At 36.9% G+C, this 12,058-nt stretch overlaps 2 protein-coding genes across 2 annotated transcripts in view; one reads left to right on the top strand and one right to left on the bottom strand.

Annotated features, from left to right (window-relative positions):
• LOC120342765 (leucine zipper transcription factor-like protein 1) overlaps positions 1-2,107 on the bottom strand; it is a 35,387-nt gene extending 33,280 nt beyond the window's left edge. The window contains exon 1 of the mRNA XM_039411728.2: positions 2,097-2,107. The gene's annotated coding sequence lies outside the window, so the exon portion shown is untranslated. The remainder of the gene's footprint in view (positions 1-2,096) is intronic.
• Positions 2,108-9,032: 6,925 nt separating this feature from the next.
• Positions 9,033-11,885, top strand: LOC144421107 (uncharacterized). The gene is made up of 4 exons (XM_078111338.1): positions 9,033-9,221; positions 10,113-10,211; positions 10,690-10,773; positions 11,149-11,885. Exons 1-4 carry the CDS (start codon positions 9,083-9,085, stop codon positions 11,553-11,555), a joined length of 729 nt encoding a protein of 242 aa, XP_077967464.1. The 5' UTR covers positions 9,033-9,082; the 3' UTR covers positions 11,556-11,885.
• Positions 11,886-12,058: the final 173 nt, after the last annotated feature.

The following is a 12,058-nucleotide window of genomic DNA, read 5'->3' as shown; positions in this document are numbered from 1 at the left end:
TTCCTATTCCCATATCGAAATTTTTCGCGGACGAAAATTTATCCTGAGTCATCCATTGTGATTGTACAGGAAAAATCCAGTTAGCGTTATCGCCGTGCATTTTATGGGACATCGGAATTTTCTCGTTTTGCGTGATTTTCCAGTGCTTCATTTGTTGCGTAATTCGTGAGGATATCAGCATAAGATGTGCCCTTGCAAAAGATCAAGACAAAATAACCACCCAGTTTAGCCTCCACACAATTGAAGGAAGGTACCTTTATGACGTCCGCCAATGAAATACCTAGATGTGTAGATGTTTCATAAATTTATTTTAATTTTTAGGTTAATCTGCAAAAAAGCTGTGTTCTGAGCAAAGATGTGTTGCCTCTCACGAAAACAATTTCTAAATTAATCAATTTTAAATAACCTTTTACCCAAGAAAAATCCGAAATGCGAGTGGTGGCGATTTAAAATATAAAGTAACTATTTGTCGTTCACAAGCCTTGAAGCCCAGGTTCCCATTTCTGTAAAGATAAATAGTCCTTGTGAAGATGCTGCTTTCTACTTATTCGATATCTGTTGCAGCATGTCAATCCTGGTACGAGATCTATTGGCAGGGTGGCCAACCCGCGGCTCGCGAGTCCCATGTGGCTCTTTTCGCCTTGGTTATTCTAAGAAGAAACTTGCTGACTACGATTCATCACGTTTCGATGGTCATATTTATGAATCATAGTTCATTCTTCTTTTAAGTCGCTTAAAAGCGAGCGCTTTCTTCATTCAGTTCACCATGCAATCGACCATTATCACGCCATAATAGTATTAGTTGGTGTGAGAATCGTTTATTGAACTGCAACGGCTGTCGTACTCGTATAGGAAACGAAGACCGGCGGCAACCGCGTAGCTTACCATTTGACGGAAGTAATCGAAATGCAGAAAAAACGTTTCGTCCTTGCTAGGGTAGCAAAGTTGGGGGTAAAATATTTATCTCATATCACTACTGGTAACTCTGAAGAGGTATCATCTGAATTCAAATGTAAGTAGTTGAATATAACAGTATTTTATTTCTGTAGTTTTAGGGTCAGTTTATCAAATAGGACATGCGGACCGAGCATAAAAATGGGAAGGCTCGAACTTCGTGAACTAGTTGTCTTTGTATTAGTATATTTAAACAATTTGTGTTCGCTCTGAAAATGGTAGGAAAGAAAATATGAAGATGAACGCCGGACCTTTTTAACAGAGTGGGAGAGCATATATCTTTCGTTGTACGTAATGGCAAACCATTCTGCCTTATATGTCAGCCATCGCTAGCGCATTTCAAATCCTCAATCCTCAGCGCCACCTCACTCCATGATAACATGACCATGAATTTCCGAAGGGTAATCAATTTGATAAGTCAAGCTGAAAAGCAGAAACTGTTTTCCATAATTTCATAAAGCACTCAGACACTGTGGCGCTTGCATCGTGTCGCATTAGAGCTGTGACATAGAAGACAAGCCTGAATTGGGAATATTCGGAAGATCTGTTTCAAAAGATTGTTCAATCAAGAAAGAACTTATTGATATCGTGACATTAAAAGACAGGACCCGTGGCATAGATGTGAAAAGCAATATTGGCTACATTTGAAAAAGCAAATCTGCCCATATCAAAAATAGCAGCAATAAACACGGATGGTGCGCCAGTAAGAATCGGATGTGTGAACAGACTCGTGGGGCTGTATCATTATTACTGTATCATTCACAGGGAGCAACTCGTGTCTAACTCGTTGAATTTGGACAACGTCACGAAGACTATAATAACAAGAGAGCTGTGCTCAAATATATGGACACGTCACAACGTGTCGCTATTTTTTATTCCGACACATAAAAAAACGAATCTCTTGAAGTCCACAGAAATTTTTAAGTAATTTAGAAAATACCCTTCTGGCAAAAAAATCAATCTTTAATCACTGAAAATTGGTCCAGTATTCGAAGAGAAAAGCGATTTCATCATGACGAAAGAGAATAATAATACTAACAAAAACAACAACATAATATTGAAACGATCGTTATGTACACTGACGTGTCCAAAAATCGTTAAATGCAGATAAGAACATCTGCACGCATGCGCTCAACCACCGGCAATTCAGCAATCCGATTACTGAGCTGGATCAAGGGCTTTCGGGTGACCTGTGAAGCTGTTCATGGAAGAGAACTATCCCGAGCGCTCGGACCTCGAGTGGATTATGGATCTGGACTTTCACTTGAACAGACTGAACCTGAATTTGCAGGGCAAGTTAAAAAATCTGCCCGACATAGTGCAATGTGTGTTCTCGTTTGTTAATAAACTGAAGCTGTTCAAGGCGCATATTCCAGGAAGAAAGTTAACCAATTTTCCCACTCTGCTAAATGCCAGCGGGCAAAACACTATCGACTCATTTAATCCTGGAACGGGTTGTTTAAAATTCTCTCCAGTCTCAGATGAGCCTGCGACTGAGTTGGAAATGATCGATCTTCATGAGGAGGGCCAACTGAAATGGACTTTATCGAGTTATAAAAATGCATGCAAATATAAAAATACCCCAATGTCAAACGAGCTGGGCAAAGGCTATTGTCAATGTTTGGGCCTACATACGTCTACGAATCTGTCTTTTCTACCTTAAAACACGTGAAAATACAAATACAAGCCGCGATACGTTCTGACTGGCATCCTTGTGAAAGAACTGCTTCTATTGACAACAACAAAATACAAGCCAGATTTAATGAAGATTGTTCAATCCAAGGAATGCCAGAAGTCCCACTAAGTATCATGCATAACAATGAATGGCTTGTAAATTACAGTCATAATCATTGTTATCGCCAATATCTTGAAATATTAATATTTCTCCCGCAAGTTGGCGCCATGGACCAGCTCATCGAATGCTTGGCTATTGCACCACAATGACTTTGTGGAAGTGACGTCAGGGGACTGCGCACGCTGCAGGGTTCTGGAAGCTGCAGACGTCTGTCTGAGAGTGGTATTTTAGGGTTTATAATTGAATAATTAGTGAACGACTTAGGCTTGTAGTGATAGATATATGTAGGGTATTTATTTGTACTGCTAATAATGGTGTATTATTGATATTCCTCACAGTTGTCATTGTAATATTGCTAAGTAATTCAGTCAAGATATTGTGATTTAATGTTCAAGTTACTGCTTGACAACCCTTGAGGACACAACGTCAAGTGAGTTTATACGTACAGTTTTATATTCTAAGTTGTACATGGTCTGTATTTGTTTTCCTGTCAGGCCTTGAAAATGCCGGCTGAGGTAATTTGTTTGTTTATTTATTATAACCGTTAGTGATGCCATAATTGGTCATTAGGTGATTGTGTGACATAATAAAGATAATTAAGGTTTGTTTACAATAATATAGGCCTACTGATACGATACTGCCCCGATCTTGTTTTTTAATATTTGTGTATTTATTATTTTCATAGTATTTCAGAAAACCGTACTACTGTATTGTTGTTCGCACTTTATTGTTCGTACTACGTTGTCTGTTCGTATTGGTTTACACTGTTTGCAACACATCACAAGAAAATAAAACATCTTATGCTGATACAGTGATAGTACGTGTCTTTTTGGGAGTGCAACCTGGTCGTCAAGAGTATTGGTATTGGCCATCCGTACACCCTATGTGGGCAGAGTCCGCGCTCCACAATTAAGATTTAATCAAGGCTCTGCGCCAACAATCATGTTGGTTTGTGACATTTACAATAAACTAGCATTCTAGCAGAGCTGAATATGGGTATATTTAATGTTCATTATTGTCAGGGTAAGGTACTGCCGTCCAAAGAAGTATATAAGAGGAGGGAAGATAGGAATTTATAAGTTGAAGTCAAACATGGAAGAATAGTACAAATATGTCCACGGAAAGAGACGAAGAATTAAAAAGATAAAAGAAGTTATAAAAGATAACATACAAATATAAGGTCGTAAAAAAGCTACTAGACAAAATTGATGCCAGAGGGCGGCAAATAAGTTTGGTAATACAAGAAATAATTAGTACAGTACCGAAATGAACTGGACCGACTACGACAATACATTAAAATAGACATCATCTGGGATGGCTTTGGCTATTATCGTCATATCTCTGATCGCGATTGTGGCCCTGTTGGGTGGATGTGCCGGATAATGATAGAAATCGAGGACGGAGTGACTGAACCATATAGAGTTAGATTAAACAATATTGTTCCTCGTTATGAAGATATTTAATGTTATAAAAATATATTTCAGGCACAATGAGTTGGTATAATTGGATGAAACAAAGGTGGGCGTATGCAGAGAGTGCGACTGGAGCTAGTTATGAATTTATGCCGGATGCGATGGGTTATCATATAGAAATACAACAATTACGCATGAGAATAGATGAATCAGAGGGAGATATTGGGGATAAATAAGCGGGTGGAGTAAAAAGAGAGAGACAGATAGAGATACTTATAAGAAGAGTTAAAAATATTACGAATGCTAAAAAGGAAGAAGTGGCAGAGTTTCAAAAATTAAGAAACACAGTGCTGAGGAATGCGACGAAAAATGGGGAGAGTAGTGGAGGGATATTAAGTGATATAGCGGGGGGAATTCGAGGAAGATTCGTAGGAGCAAAAGGAGGTACACTTGCAGGAGAGGTAGGTGGAGGACTATCAGGGTTAGGAGGAGAATTGCCCAGCATAGGAGCAGATATTGCAACAACAGCGTTTGAAATATATCAAAAGCAGCAGCAGGTTCAGTGAAATAACATCAGACACGGTGAGAAGAAAGTTAACGCACGGAAACAATGACAAAATAGAAGATTATAGGAAAATGATATATAAAAAAAAATGGACTGGTAAAAAGACCGGCAATGGCAGTAGTCAGTAGATAACTTAGCCGGAGGAGGGAGAGGCTGAGACATTATATATAGATGTTCCCCCGAGCATCGAAGAACGTCGAGTTTATATTCGTAGCAATGACCAATGAGTATTTTCTTCTTTTGATCAGTGTCTCACATCCTAATCGCCCGTTTTTATATCGTGTCTTTATTTGACTGTTTTTAGTGTACGAGCACGTACTTGTACGTTTTGAACTTCTTCATTAAGTTATGCCTGTCCTCCAGGTCCTCTTGTTTGACCGTTTTTTGCCTTTTTTTTTTTTTTGAGTGACGAAAATAAAAGTGATTAATCGATTGATACTACCAGCTCGGTGATTAAACATTTGAGAACCTTTCATTAATGTATTAATGCTTAGTATTAATGCCGTGATTGGGAAAAGGAGTGTCGATGTTCTGGATGTGAATACTCAGCAAACTATTACGCAAATATTCGCTGAAAAACAGAAAATGAATCATCGCATCCCGCCTATGAAAGGATCACAAAGAAAATTGACGAAATGATTGGAGCGTATTTTGTTCCATATTTGATAGTCGAAAACGAACGATTTATACGACTAATTGCGGATTCGGAACCTAGTTACCAGGTGCCGCCACGCAGACATTTGACGAAATGGATAATTCCAGAGACTTACCAGAAAGTGAAAAACAAAACAAAAATTGTCGATGAACGAGGCGGTCGGGCCAATAACCGATATATGGTAGATATTTTGTTATTAGTGATAAACTATTTTCTAGGGGGTTGTTCACCGGGTGTAGGGAAATTGCTGATTGTGCACCAGGTAGATATGAACCCTGTTATGTCGCCGCGAGAGTGCGTAGATGTTTCGGTTCTGACGCTGGCATCTAATGGCTGTAGATTCGACATAAGGAGTGAACGAATGTTACGAGAAATGTTTATCGCATGAAGAGCTGTATGATGATCTCTACAAGAATCTTGGGCACCACAGAATCCTGGAAGAAAATGTGAAAGCCTGCGACATTAATGATGATGCCTCCAGCTTTATGATAATATCAAATCGAAGCTAAATTCAACGCAACTGGCACCTTGTGTCGCAGAACAGAGAATTTAAAAGATGCATGGAAAAAAATAAAAAATAAAGCCAAGCAAGACAACGCTCAGCGCAAACGACATTTAAAGCAGACTAGAAGTGGGCCTGGTGTGGCTTGCGATGAGCTAAAAGAGAAAGTTGAGGGTATGTTATCTGCATTTTTCACATAATTTACAGGATTCAAATTTTCTATGCCTTGAATGTTTGCAAAAACTCCCAAACAACTGCTGTCACAGCGGAAGCGTACAAGATTGGCAATTTAAGGAGATTAAAGAAAAATGACTTTGGAACTCCGCTGAAGACATTCTGAAAAATCAACAACAAAAAAAAAAACATTGAGAAAGTCGGGAGAATCAATTAGCGGTAGTCTTTGCCCATTTATCTTCCTGGGAAGTTCAATTCGACAAAAGTACTGGTATTACTTATGAAGTGAAACTATTATAAAGCAAGGCATTCGAATATGCTGTTTGAATTACAACAGTTCGGCGAACTGTTAGTACAGCATGAAATAGTGGGAATTATATTAATTGTTGAGATGAATATTATGAGATTTCCTTTACAGAATTACAATCGCCCGAAACAACCCTTGAACCACTCGTTGTTGTTTTTATTTGCAGAAAATCGGATACTCTGTAGGATGTGTACCAGGTTAGGGTTAGGCCATAATTTTATTCCGATTTTCCCTATTTTAGTTCTACCCCCAGTTCGGGGACTGTTTGTATTAGCCAAGTGAATATACTCCCTTCACATAAGCTTCCGTTCATTTACACAACTTGATGTAAAGTAGGCGAACGACATTTGTTACCTTCATATTGGCACACATACTTCTGGAGCGCCGAAAATCGTGTACAGAAAGCTTAGACTTGGTGGGTTTTGTAGAAAAACTAGCGAGCTTAGTTTCGGATACAAGTACGGTTGCTACTCGAGTATTGGCATTCTATCTGGCTTGGAATAAAGCAACAACATCAAGTAGACTTAACGAATCCGTCAGAACCATCAAAAGATTTAACAATGGAAGTGGACACAAACAACTACCGTGGTACAAAACAGCCGAAAGAACAAAATGGAGAAGCTGTGAATGGAAATCAAACATATGTATTAGCAAGTTTACATTCCCGGGATTTGATGAAGAAGGATTTACACTTAACTTGGACAGAGAGCGCAAATATGTCGTGGACTTTAAAGGACTACTCAATACTAACGCTCATGATGTATAATGGTGTGGCGACATCTATTTTGCCAATTAGGATTGTACCAACCATATTTTCGTTTACGTCCGCCTTGTGGATATATATATATATATATATATATATATATATATCTAATACGGTAGTTATGTAGACACACCATGCTAAAATAGCGACAGTTATGTAGACGGAAAAATTGAGTCGACATTTTCCTGTCCACTTAATTATTACACCTTCCGTAACTAAATTTTTTGAGTTTTTTTTGCTGAAAGCTCTCTTTCTTTAAAAAAATAGTATTAAAAATATTGTGTTCCTCCAATATTTTCAATGTATCTGCATATTTCGCGAATTTTGAGCGGACGGTAGATCTGCTAGTTTATATTCGACGGGTATAATTTTCATACATTAAGTGGACATTTTGTTTATGCAAAAATCTTTTGATTTTCAGGCATATGTTTTTACGATTTTTTGAGTGTGGGTTTGATAATTTTGAGACGATAAACAAGCAAAATATGAAGGTCGTGCAGGCTGTATTTTGCATTTAAAGGGTGATAAACTGAAAAGGACCCTCATTTACAACTCCTTTTCAAAGCGGGCTTAGTGACGTAATAGGAAAACTATCGGAGACTAAACACGCTTGCAGGTTTTCTTTCGCACGTGGGGTGGATGCAAAGAGGGAATTAGTAACTTTATACGTGAATGAATGCAACCATTTAGCTTACAATAATCTGTTGTGTTGTTATAGAAGTGATTCGAGTCTTTTCTGCTACATGTTATCAATTAGCCAGTGAGTTGACAGAAGGTCGAGTCATATCAAGCTTGCAATAATATTTTGGAAGTATCTTACACCGCAGAGATTCTGAACCTCATTATGAGGAAGGTTGCTGGTTATTGTCAGATTAGGTCACTACATTTATGCTGTTGAGATTTTTCATTCAATCCAGATTAGCAAAATATAGACTGTTGATCCTGTTATGTTTTTACTGGTCACAATTCTGACCATCAAAATAATGCTTCGACTGCAAAGCAAGCGAGGGAGAAAACCCATCGATGTTGCAAAGGAAAGTTGTTTGAAAAACTTGTCCACATCCGATTTTTCTGTAAAACTGGTGGATTCTGAAATTGGTATGTAAATAGGAAAAATTGAGTTAACTGAAAAATATCAATTATGAGTCGTTGATGTCATTAATGCTGTGACGTTTCCCTCAAATAATAACATCTGCAAACCTATGTGGCATATGTAATAAATGTTTATGATATATTTAGGAACAACTTTATATCGTGGTCACGATGATCTAGGGATTTCGTTTGTAATAATCATCATGTTTTCACCAGGGCTGTTAAATTCGAAAATTATCAAAAAGTTATAAAATATTAATGAGCAACAACATCTCAATGTAAAATCTTCTTTTATCGTATTATAGGCAAAGGTCTTTTCGCTGAAAAATCATTCTGTCAGGGCGACTTTTTGTTAGAGTATAAAGGCAAAAGACTAGATGAAGATGACGGTCTAGCGACAGAGAGCATTTTCACTTATTTTTTTCAACACTCATCCAAAATATTCTGGTATGAGCTCCCGTTTAATACAATCTGCTATCAAATTTTTAATAAATTGCCAATCATTTTTATGAGATTTGGGTAAACTTTGTTCTATTAGATTATTTTATTATTATATCGTCTATGTATATCTTTCAACATTTAAACGGTTGTATTTGGAGGGCAATGGAAAAGTTATTAGTGCCTCATGAATATATATATACCTGTTTAGACTCCGTCTATGAAAATCCAAGTATAATTCACTAAATACGCTCTTTGTTAGTTATTCAAAACATGCATTCTGAGTTCTTACTGAATCACCCAAACTGAAATTCAGCATTATATTCACAAGATGGTGACTTGCTTAACCCGTGATTAATTTAGCATTGATGCCCAAGAAACTGATTGTATATGCAAATGATGATTGGAACAATCCGAACGCAACAATGAAGAAAATAGTAGTGGAAGATGTCCCTCACCTTTGCTTATTTGCTCGTCGAGACATCAACGTAGGAGACGAAATCCGATACGACTACAATTACCCAAACGCACCTTGGCGTAAAATAAAGTGGTCTATCGGCCAGAGTAAGTGAACTTTTTACGTTACGTAAAACCTGATTCAACGTTTAATGGGTTTGTTTTAAACAAAGATGCTGATCTATATAAAAAACTAGATTACAGTAGCCTAGTACAAACTACAGTGCAATCGTAAACAGAGAAGAGTGAAAACAACATATAATATATATACAGAAGGTTTTTATATTTATGCCCTTCTGAGCATTATTTGTAGAGTTTTTATTGCGCTTATAGATATTAGCAGCATTAGCTTTTAAAGAGAATTATGATTTCGCAGATTTGAGATACAAATTATTTGGCATGTCTAATCAGGTTTTAGTTACGAAGCAAATCATTGTCATTTACAAGGTTCTGCAGAAAGTACAGAAGATATTAACAATGTCGGTGTCGGGGAAATAGATTTATTTTTGACTGAAGAAATTGGAGATTTGTTGGCACCGCCTAATACAGGTTTCTGTGCTAGTATATTAAAATGAAATTATAAGTATACAAGCATATAATTGTGAATTTTGTAAACAGAGAATAAGTGTCACTGAGGAAAAAAATCCTAGGTTCAACTGGTTCGAGTTTTAGTATTAATTTTCCAAAATGTACATAGTCATAGAACTGACAGTGAAAATATTTCATAAATTTGGCTTAGCAAATGAATATGTAATGTACAGAAAGATTTTCAAACAGTGCAAACAACAGTAACGCAGAATAAAGCTATAATATTCTTGAATGTAATATTTATATCTGGTGTTTTAGTAACTTGGTTAATCTTGTAACATTCACAGAAAACAGCGACACCGGAATAAACAATATTTTATATCAAAATCAATCAGGTTGGTAATAAAACTATTTCAAGATTTCGGATTTCATTTGCAAAAGTTTGTAATTTACCAGAATTCCTAAATGCAGATAACAATACAAACGAAGAATTTGAAAATGCAATCGATTTATTTTTTCCTCGAGAAGTAGGAGATATCACATCCGATGGGTTGATGCCACATAGTATAGGTTTGTAAAGTTCAGTAAAAATATATTTTTTCTTTGAAGTATATAATAGAACGGCTCTTATTACGATATTTTTTTATTCGGATTATTTGTGATCTGGCGCGTATCACCGTTTTATTTTATCATAATTATCCGGCTATTCTCTAGGCCTGGGGTGAACAACATGGGGCACGCATGCCAACGTTGGCACGCCATACGCTCAAACGTGGCACGCGAACGGTTTTGTAAAAAAAATCATTTATGATATACAATAAAATATCACGTTTATATCTAAATTAGTAGCTTTTTAGGATATTAAATTGTTTCAATAGATAGATATTCGTTATTATGTTATAATATTGAAATTTGTTTGATGTGTGTTCTACGGGAGGTAATTCACAGTAATAACGATTGTGCGTGGCACGTATTTTGAAAAATGTGGCACGTGTCCTCATTTGAGTTGTGTACCCCTGCTCTAGGCTGTATATGTGTTCTCATTTAGGTGATTCTCCCGCGAGATGGCCGACCCTTCAAAACTTAGCAGACGGGAATGCTGAAAGTGACTACGCGGTTGCTGTGACAGGAGGTAACTAAATGTGTTTTTATGCTTGTTTATTGTTATTAATTCAGTAGCAAATAAATATCGATACATGGTACTAAACCAAATTATGACAATATATGTCCCCAATATAGAATAGCGCTGGTATCTGCGCATACTTGTCTAGAATTTCTAAAACTGTGCTTCACTGTCATGGTAGCATTGAAACTTTTAGGCATAAAATTAAAAAAATGATTATACAGAACTTTGATGTAGGTTTTAGTGATAATGGACCACCCCATTTACTTTATCCTGTTATTTTATTGGTGGGAATTAATTGAATCACATCAAATTTATTTGACTAGACCAAAACACAATGATGATATTTTGTGACTAATGCATGTATTTTTAATAAAATTCTAGATGAGTCTACAGACTATGTCCCAGCATCTTCAGAGTCACTTTCAATAAGCGATTTGAGTGATTCTAAAGAAAACCATACAAATAACAAAGACGATAACGGTTGTAAATCGAAGCCAAAAAAGCTTTTGAATAATGAAATGCAATCCAAAAAGGAAACAAACAGAAAAAAGAGAATTCCACGGCCTTGCTTATTCTGCGGGAAATTTATTGTCAAACTTAAAAGACATTTGTCCACTATACATAAAGAGGAGCCGACAATATGCAAAATATTTTCGCTCCCCTTTGCAAAAAGGCAGCAAGAATTTGATATAATAAGAAAAAAGGGAATCTTCCAATATAACATGCAAATGTTAAAGGACCGTAAACCGTTAATAGCGGAAAGACACCAAGGCGGCGGGGCAGTATGAAAATCTGCACCAACTGTTCCGGCTTCTTCCAAAGAAAAACATTTCACAGACATCATCAGTTGTGTCGAAGCAAATTTGGTAGTCCTGCTTCTGCGACGGGTTTGTGCGTCGAATCCATGGTTTGTCATGGTGATGAAGCATTTGCTGACTTGCTCACACGATTTCAAAATGACGAAAAGGGAAATTTATGTAGACAGGATGAGTTAATAAAGACTGTCGGCCGAAGCCAATTTCAGAAACACCGAGAGAAAACTGAAAAGAAATCAGAATCGAGGAAGGCCGTAATGGCGAATATGAGATTGTTGGCATTCAAATCGTGTGCAACAAAACAAAATGTAAATGTATCGTCGGAGAATATGCTTCGACGCGAGTATTTTATGATTTTAGAAGAAGCCATACAAAATATTGCAACACACGAGGATGGTGCATTAAAATCGGGGTTAATGGTCAATATTGGAAATTTACTCAAAATGGCTGCCAAAGTAATGAAAGGAACCCACCTC

The sequence above is a fragment of the Styela clava genome, chromosome 3 (assembly GCF_964204865.1).
Source record: "Styela clava chromosome 3, kaStyClav1.hap1.2, whole genome shotgun sequence".
NCBI classification, from domain to species: domain Eukaryota; kingdom Metazoa; phylum Chordata; class Ascidiacea; order Stolidobranchia; family Styelidae; genus Styela; species Styela clava.
The sequence above is the reverse complement of the archived record's forward strand: the minus strand, read 5'-3'. Positions and strand labels throughout refer to the sequence as shown.